The sequence below is a fragment of the Octopus sinensis genome, linkage group LG9, assembly GCF_006345805.1.
Source record: "Octopus sinensis linkage group LG9, ASM634580v1, whole genome shotgun sequence".
Taxonomy (NCBI): domain Eukaryota; kingdom Metazoa; phylum Mollusca; class Cephalopoda; order Octopoda; family Octopodidae; genus Octopus; species Octopus sinensis.
The window spans coordinates 17,215,598-17,225,597 of NC_043005.1; the positions used below are offsets into that span (position 1 = coordinate 17,215,598).

Consider the following 10,000-nt stretch of genomic DNA (forward strand, 5'->3'; position numbering starts at 1 on the left):
AAAACCCGTTGTATATATGTGTATATATATATATATATGTGTGTGTGTGTGTGTGTGTGTGTGTATATGCTGACCTTGGCAGAATTTGAACTCAGAACATAGCAACGAGTAAAATGCTGCTAAGCATTTTGTCCAGCGTGCTAATGATTCTGCCAGCCCACCGCCTCAACAACAACAGTTCTGATGCAATACTTGGCAGTGGTTACAGCAAATATTCTGCTCAATATTGCAGATTTGCTTGTTACTAGCTTGGTGGTAACCACTTGAGCATGTTTCTTAGTGGTTGACGATATGTGCATCTCTGATCATGCGCAACAGTATTTGGAAACATGGGTGTTCTATCCATCATCCTAAATCCTTTAGCATTTAAACTAACCCATAATTCAGCCCAAATACTCTTCCTGTTATATATTCGGACTAGCCAGATCTAGCCTTTCACACCTCCCCTACAATGTCAGTCTAAAAAAATAAACAACCACAACATCAAACTCCCAAAGCTATGAGATAATGCATGATGAATTTAAAACAATGTGAATAAATAAGCATTACATTTGGCTGGGTAAAATGAATGCTAAATGGTTAAATAATCCTTATTCAGTAACCTTTTGAGTGGGATGGGCTACTCAATCTGAAGAAAATTCTAACTGGGCCCCACCTGCAAGGCCATGTGTTGGTTATCTTGATATGAGGTCACCATGTTGTTCATATATGGTTGAGGTGCCTGGTGTACCCTTATTAACTGAGTAGTCATGATGAGTATATAGGGCTTCACATATTTGCACCCCAGTGTCACTCTGATGGCATGCATTGCACTCTCACTTATTAATAATAATAATAATAATCCTTTCTACTATAGGCACAAGGCCTGAAATTTTTGGGGAGAGGGCTAGTCAATTAGATTGACCCCAGTATGCAACTGGTACTTAATCTATTGACTCTGAAAGGATAAAAGGCAAAGTTGACCGTTGCGGAATTTGAACTCAGAACATAAAGGTGGACAAAACGTCACAAAGCATTTTGCTCACCATGCTAACAATTATGTCAGCCCGACGCCTAATAATAATAATAATAATAATAATATGGTAGATGTGATGTTGAAAGTGGTGGTGGTGGCTAGGGTGTCAGTGGTGATGGTGTTGTACAGATGTAGTATAAGCAATGTGAATGGAGATTTCATTCACGAAATCATGCAAAACATAAAAATGATAACAGGTTGTTCTAATATTACTGCCAGTCCACAGGCCTTAATAAATTATCACATTGGCACAATGCTTGATATTTATAAAGGCAGAAATACTGGGGTTAATTCAATTAGTAAAGTACCCCTTCAATGCTTCACTGCCCTCTAATGAGAGATAAGGCTGACTTATCTGAGGAATCTGTGCAAACAATGTAAAATAATAAAACTAAATGATGTAGGGGCTTTACTTTCTCCTGTTATATTTAGTTTCAAATTTTGGCACAGCTTTGAGAGATGGAGTAAGTTGAGTGGTGAAGGCACATGGCCTAGTGGTTAGGGTGTTGCATTCATGATCACTTGATTGTGGGTTCAATTCCTGGACTGAGCAGCACCTTGTGCTCTTGAGCAAAACACTTCATTTCATGTCACTCCAGTCCAATCACCTGTAGATGGGTAACTCTACAATGGACTGGCATTCTGTTCAGGGAAAATGTTGTGGGCTCTGTCACTTATGTGCCTTAGAAACTGGGGGAACTGGCCATATAAATCTTAGGAGGTAATGTCCAGGGGTCGATGATGCTGATGAAGGAAGTCGATTATGCTGACTCCAGTGTTCAACTGTTACTTCTTTTATCAATCTCCAACAAGATGTAAAGCAAAGTCAACCTTAGTCAGATTTGAACTCGGAACTTAAAGCTGGAAGAAATGCCAAAAAGCATTTTGTTCGGCACATGCAAACAATTCTGCCAATTCGCAGCCTTCTTTTCTGTTGTAATCATCATCATCATCCTCATTCAATGCTCGTTTTCAATTCAGTTAGTAAAGTACCCCTCAATACTTCACTGGCCTCTAAAAAGATGAGAGATAAGGCTGACTCCATAGGAATCTACTTTCTCCTGTTGACACGGCCAGAGGCTGCGCCAGATTCCAGTCTGTTGCAATATAGTAGTTAAGGGATTTTGTTTTTCAGTATATAGGCATAGGAGTGGTTGTGTGGTAAGTAGCTTGGTTTTAGGCTTAAAAAACTTTGTTTTCAATCAGAAAATATGGCAGTTCCCACAATTCTTTTTGCAGGGCCTCCAAGAATTGTGGGAGAGAGATATCTTTAAGCAGAAAAACTGTTCAAATGCCTGCAACAAAATGAACTCTGCTAAAGGCACTCAAGGTGTCAGAGGTTGGTGTTAAAATCAATTAATGTATCAGTGTATTAAGTTTAGTGTCCAACAACCAGGGTAGGGTTTGAACTCAGAATGTAAAGAACCAGAACAAACTGCACAAGGCATTCTATTCAAGGCTCTACTGACTCTTGTCAATTAATTCTCTGCCACCAAGTCAGATTTGTGGAAATTCCACAGGAAGCCGGCGGACGATGAAATAACTTATAATGAATAGTAGAGAAAGGTATACACACAAAGAAGAGATTACAATGATTTCACCACCACCACCACCACCACCACCACCACCAAACACATTTGTCACAAAACATAAGTCACAATGTCCGGGTTCGTGTCTCATGGTACAAGACCAGAAAGTCTTTTTACTTTTTTTTTTTTGTTCTTTGTTTGGTGAGGTAGAAGAGAACTGGCCAATTAAATCCACCTCGGTACTTGACTTGTACTTACATCTAACCAATAAGAGACTCTCTATGTGGTTGCTTGTTCTACCATGAACAACAGCCAATTTCTCTCAAATCATATCCTACTATCTTACATTAAAAAAACCTGCACATTCCAAGGCAATCTGATCCCGAGTTCACTGCACATAAAGCTGGAATGGTCACAGTTGGAATGTATTTGATCATAGCCCTGCTCAACCAGATCTGATCTGAGGCAAAAGAACAGCAACATTTTAAAAATTATATTTAGTCATCCCTCAAGCTGCGAGCTGGCAGAAACATTAGCACGCATAATGGTATTTCGTCTGTCTTTACGTTCTGAGTTCAAATTCCGCTGAGGTCAACTTTACCTTTCATCCTTTCAGGGTCGATAAATTAAGTACCAGTTATGCACTGGGGTCGATGTAATCGACTTAATCCCTTTGTCTGTCCTTGTTTGTCCCATCTATGTTTAGCCCCTGGTGGGCAATAAAGAAATAAGAAACGTTAGCATGCTGGGCAAAATGCTTAACGGTATTTCATGTCTTTACATTCTGAGTTCAAATTCCGCCGAGGTCAACTTTGCCTTTCCTCCTTTCAGGGTTGATAAATTAAGTACCAGTTGCATACTGGGGTTGATCTAATCGACTGGCCCTCTCCACCAAAATTTTGGACCTTTAGCCTAAAAGAAAAGTATATTTAGTCATACCCACGTAAATTCTATCAGGCATAAGACCAATCTTAGGTCGAACAAGTCAATTCTAATATTGGTACAAAAGTACAAATTTGAGGACTTTTTTTTTTTTATTAAATTAACCCTTCATGAACCTAATTCCACCCATCTTAGACTAACTTGATTCTATGACACAAACGTTCTATTGAAAGTAATATAGTAAAACCTGCCATCAAAGTTTCATGCTAATTTTTGCTTTCGAGAACTAGCTTAACCCTTTTGATACCAACCCGGCCAAAACTGCCTCTGGCTCTGTAGTACAAATGTCTTACTTTCATAAGTATTGAATTAAAATCTTCCACCAAACCTTAGTCACAATTTATGTTCCCAACACTAGCTTAATGATAACTAAGTTCTTTCACTAAATTCTTTGTTATATTTAAAATTAATTGAATGAAACACAGAGCATCTCAAAATAAATACGGTAACGAAAGGGTTAATAACTCTTTCTACTATAGGCACAAGGCCTGAAATTTGGGGTGGGGTGGGTGTGTGTGTGGGTGGAAGGCTAGTTGATTACATTGATCCCAGTATGTTTGACTGGTACTTATTTAATCAATATCGAAAGGATGAAAATCAGAATTGGAATTAGAAGAATTTGAACTCTGAGAGTAAAGGTGGATAAAATGCTGTTAAGCTAATAATTTCTGTCAGCTCACTGCCTTAAGAACTAGCTTAACCCTTCAGCAAATTTTAAAAGTTATGCGCAGGAGTGGCTGTGTGGTAAGTAGTTTGCTTACCAACCACATGGTTCGGGTTCAGTCCCACTACGTGGAACTTTGGGCAAGTGTCTTCTACTATAGCCTTGGGCCGACCAAAGCCTTGTGAGTGGATTTGGTAGACGGAAACTGAAAGAAGCTTGTCGTGTATATGTATATATATATATATGTGTGTGTGCGTGTGTGTGTGTGTGTGTGTTTGTATTCCCAACATCACTTGACAACCAATGTTGGTGTGTTCATGTCCCCGTAACTTAGCAGTTCGGCAAAAGAGAACCGATAGAATAAGTACTAGGCTTACAAAGAATAAATCCTGGGGTCAATTTGCTCGACTAAAGGCGGTGCTCCAGCATGGCCACAGTCAAATGACTGAAACAAGTAAAAGAGTAAAAGAGAGTAACTTTTACATTTTTTTTTATTTAAATGATTTTACACCTCATGACTTTTATTGCCAATAGTTTATCTATGCACAAACAAATTTTGAGTTAAAGATTCCTTGTCATGTGGATGTTATAGCTTAAAATATGGTCATTAGGGGCCAACTGGACCCTATTGACCTTCTGTGAAATTATTTTCTGTTCTTTTTTCCAATTTTCTTTGTATTTGTAGTAGTACAAATCAATATACATTTTTTCTTTTATTCTTTTTGTTTTATTTTATAATTAGTGCTACATGTACAGCTTATAAAACAATAAAAAAAATAAGTGCTAAAATTCTTGTTCTATATCAAGCGCTCACACGTATATATTCAAGATTAAACAAATATTACTTTATGGATAGTGTGGAAATGCACAAAAATAAAAGGGGACCCCAATGGCCTTTTGTGTAATTCCAACCCCGCTGGCCCACGAAGGGGTAATAATGTTAAAATTATTTTCCTAAATTCCTCATTATTTTCAAAACTTATTGAAGCAAAGACAACAGATTTCAGCAGGAATATGGTAACAAGACTGATTAAATAGATCCCTACAATTAATTAATTTGGTACTTGTTTTATAAGGGTACCTATAATACCTAGTAAAGGTGGGTGGGTGTTGATACAAAATGGACCATGGCAGAGATGGAATTCAGGGTGGAAGAGAATCTCTTTTATCTCTTTTACTTGTTTCAGTCATTTGACTGCGGCCATGCTGGAGCACCACCTTTAGTCGAGCAAATCGACCCCGGGACTTATTCTTTGTAAGCCCAGTACTTATTGTATCGGTCTCTTTTGCCGAACCGCTAAGTGATGGGGACATAAACACACCAGTATTGGTTGTCAAGCAATGCTAGGGGAACAAACACAGACACATATATATATATATATATATATATATACACATATATATACGACAGGCTTCTTTCAGTTTCCGTCTACCAAATCCACACACAAGGCATTGGTCGGCCCGGGGCTATAGCAGAAGACACTTGCCCAAGATGCCACGCAGTGGGACTGAACCCGGGACCATGTGTGTAATGTAACTGAAAGCCCACAAGGAATACAAGCTTCTAAACTGGAGGGGGCAGGACAGGAGACATAATGTTGTAGTAGTAGTAGTAGTAGTAGTAGTAGTAGTAGTATATGTTCAACTACTACTACTACTACTACTACTGTACATATGGTTGCAATCAGTTGGTCAGGACTTGAATGCTCAGCAAACCTACACACATACATGCAGGTGCACAGCTAAAGTTGCAAGCAGAATGGGAGTAGGAGGTGTGTGGAGAGAAGGAAGAAGAGTTGGAGTAGGAGTAAACAATGTAGGAAGGAGAGAGAGTGAGAGAGAGAGAGAGAGAGAGGTGGGGGAGAGGGGTAAAAAGAATCGTCTCCAGCTTTTACACGGATACAGGCACAGTAGCGGTGACGCTACAGTTGTTATTGTCCCAGAGGAATATTAAAAAGAGGAAAAAAAAAAAAAAGAAACTACCAACAAATGTGCAGCTGCAATGTCAAGCATTTTAAAAAAATCTTTATATAAGTTTTTAGTTGTTAACAACAACAACAACAACAATAACAATAACAACACAAAAACAGATATCAAATAAATGAGAAAAAAAAACAGAACTGAAAATACGAATTATAAAAACATGAAAAATTGTACTTTGACAGGTGAAAATATAAAAAGGACAAAAAGAACATACAGTTAATAAATAACAAATATGAAAAGGTAAATATTTTCTGGAAAATTTTCATTGAATTACAAAGAAAGAAATACACAAAAAAAGACATTGTATGGCATTTTGTGTGTTTCATTCTTTTGGTAGGCACCCTACATATTTGAATATAAAATGACTCAACTTTTATCATGTAATTTCATAATAATTTGTGTGTTCGAGTTTATGAGCAAGAGAAGAAGTACTCAATACCAAAGTAGAGTATAATTATATTGTTGTGGTGGTCAATGCCAGTGTACTGAGACTGGTGTAGCTGGCACCCACGCCATCAGCTTCGTCTGGCCTCCGTGCCAGTGGCACATAACAAACACCATCCGATCGTGGCCGTTTGCCAGCCTCGTCTGGCACCTGTGCCGGTGGCACGTAAAAAGCACCCACTACACTCACGGAGTGGTTGGCGTTAGGAAGGGCATCCAGCTGTAGAAACACTGCCAGATCAGACTGGGCCTGGTGCAGCCTCCTGGCTTCCCAGACCCCAGTTAAACCGTCCAACCCATGCTAGCATGGAAAGCGGATGTTAAACGATGAACGAGTTTCACAGAGGCCGTGATTGGTGGCCAAGACCTTTGGCCTTATACCATGCTTGAGAAAACCTGCCAAGTGTGGTTGATGCTGGTGTCACGTAAAAAGCACCCGTCAAACATTGGGCCTCGCAGAGGTAGTGACAGGTGACCGAGACCTTTGCTGTGCTTGAGAAGATCTGCCAAGCCAAGTGAAATCATAGTCATAGCTGACACTGGTGTCATGTATCTGGCATTGGTGCCGGTGGTATGTAGAGAGCACCCTTTGAATATTGTCACATGTTTAGTCAAACAAATTGACCCCTCCCCACCACCACCAATACTGATTTCTTTCAAGTCTGGTATTTATACTATTGATCACTTCGTTACAAGGATGTCAACAAACTAACACTGGTTGGCAAGCGATGTTGGGGGACAAACACAAATGTGTGTGTGTGTTTTGTGTGTGTCTGCATGTGCATCTGTGTGTATATATCTATCCATAAGCACACACATTATATCTACACAATGGGCTTCTTTCGGTTTGTCAACCGAATCCATTCACAAGACATTGGACAGCTAGGGACTACAGTGGAAGATGGATGGATGGATGTATGTATGTACATACGTGTCTGTCCTCCCCACCCAATATTGCTTGACAACCGGTACTGGTACCTTTACATCCCCATAACTTAGCAGTTCAGCAAAAGAGACTGATAGACTAAGTACCAGGTTTACAAAGAATAAGTCCTGGGGTTGATTTGCTCAATTAAAGGCGGTGCTCCAGCATGGCCGCAGTCAAAATGACTGAAACAAGTTAAGGAATAAAAGAATATATATATATATAATAATAATACATGTAATTCCTAATGAATGAGCTGAGTGCCCTTTCTTTCATTTGTCCACTGTCTGTCTGTCTCTCTCTCTCTCTCTCTTATATATATATAAACACCTACACACGCATATTCATTTAAATATAAAATATGTCAATTTTTGGTGACACCACCTAATTTTCTTAATGAGGAATGTGTGTGTGTGTGTGTCATAATTATCGTTGTTTTAAAGTTATGTTTTTCCCATTACTTTAAGTTTCGAACTGTTGAGGCATTCAGCAGATGGTATGTCAATAAAAATTTTTTAGAAACACATACATTTCTTAAATTCTTCACTGATATACCATCCGATGAATGTCTGTGTGGTACGACGACTGGAGAGGAAGCTGGGGGAAGGATTCAACTTGAACAGTAATATATTAGTTTTTAAACACAACACTCATTTATTCACTAATACTCTACAGGGCGTATTGAGCACTCTTAACTTTGTTCATATTACTACTTACAAATATTTATGCACGTGTGTGTATATATATATATATATATGCACACATTTGTATGACGATATCATGTGAAACTTAAATTGTTTAAATCTTTTTAATTTTATTTCAGAAGAGAAAATTTTTGAAATAAAATAAAAACAAACTAAACTGTGCATCATTTTTAAGCATAGAGGGTTAGTACACTTGATTCATCTTTCCGTTTATCCACACCTGAATAGAACCAAAAATCACCACTGGGTTAACGTAACATACCTGCACTTCTCTTGAGCCACTCGACGTCTGGTTCTTGCGTGACACCCACTGAATTTTGTTGTAGTTGAAAATAGCAAATGATTGTTCCCAGTCGGTAATGAGAACAGCTTGGAATGTATTTCTCTGAAAGTACACAGTAGTCATTTTGTTTTTAAGAAAGAAAATCACAAGGAATTACTTTGACAGTCATTGGAAAGAGTGTACAACATTCAAAAGAAAATACGCAAATCAGACAAAATTACAAAGGATTGTTGAAATTTTGGTCCCAAAAGAAGTTCGTTTTCAAAGTCCCACCCAACTTTCTTTCATTTCTTTTTTGTTTTGGTATGAAATTTCAAATTTGTAAAACAGATTATTTTGATGGCTTGTGCAGCTTTTAACTCTTTGTATTCACGATAACTTACTGATAATTTGATTCTAAATAAAGCAGAAGCATTAAACAGGCTGAATCTGGCCAAAATATTCTATCTGCTTCATGTCCCAACTGGCCAGATCTGGTCCCTCACAACTACCCAACAATGCCATTGTAAAAATTAGCTATTACATCATTGAAATCTTGAAGCCACAAGATAATGTATGGTCAATTCAAAACAATGCGAATATATAAGCACTAAATTTAACAGAATAATCTGAATGGTAGAGAGTTAAGAGATACAAAAATGACATGGATGGCTGAGATGTGCTGTCGTTAATAAGATTAATTTTTGTATGTATACATACATATATATATATAATATATATATATATATATATAATAATAATAATAATAATAATAATGTATCCTTTTAAAGCCTAGCCAGGCTCATGAGCCCGGTTTCAACGGCGTATGTGTTTCCCAGCTGGACAAGATGCCAGTCCATCGCAGCGTTACTCATTTTTGCCAGCTGAGTGGACTGGAGCAACGGGAAATGAAGTGTTTTGATCAAGAACGCGTCGCCCGGTCCATGAATCAAAACCACAATCTTACAATCATGATGCTGACACCCTAACTACTAAGCCACGTGCCTCCACACACACACACACATATATATATATACATACATATATAGATATATATATAAGTATATATATACAGGGTGATTCAAAAGTTGCCATACATAAGAAAAAATTTTTTTAAAGAAAAATTTTTTTTATTCAACTGTTTCTTATAAAAAAAATTAATTTTCCTATGTATGGTGACTTTTGGATCACCCTGTATATATTCATCAATTTGTGCTGCAAAATAAAACTCTATAAAGGGCATGGATACATACAACATACCAGGTGAACTCATACACACACACACACAAACGCATGCACAAGAGATTTCATGGACGGCCACAACAATGTCAAGAACACGATTAACAATGACAGCCGCAGTGGTGGTGACAATAGTGGCAATAACAGCAACACCAACTCCCACAATGGCAAAACCATGGGCGGACACACATACACAGAGGGATACTGGAGCTGTACTGTAATTCTGGGTCTTAGGACAGCAGCAGCACAATGGGGTGAGAGGATGGAGCTGAAGGGAACGCCACACTGCTGCT

General features: G+C 38.2%; 1 protein-coding gene across 3 annotated transcripts in view; it reads right to left on the reverse strand.

Annotated features, from left to right (window-relative positions):
- Window positions 1-10,000, reverse strand: part of LOC115215929 (sushi domain-containing protein 2-like) — a 266,474-nt gene that overhangs the window by 143,416 nt on the left and 113,058 nt on the right. For all 3 annotated transcript variants that reach the window (XM_036505806.1, XM_029785291.2, XM_029785289.2), the window contains exon 3: window positions 8,469-8,591. In XM_036505806.1, the coding sequence (XP_036361699.1) occupies window positions 8,469-8,591 (123 nt within the window). The remainder of the gene's footprint in view (window positions 1-8,468; window positions 8,592-10,000) is intronic.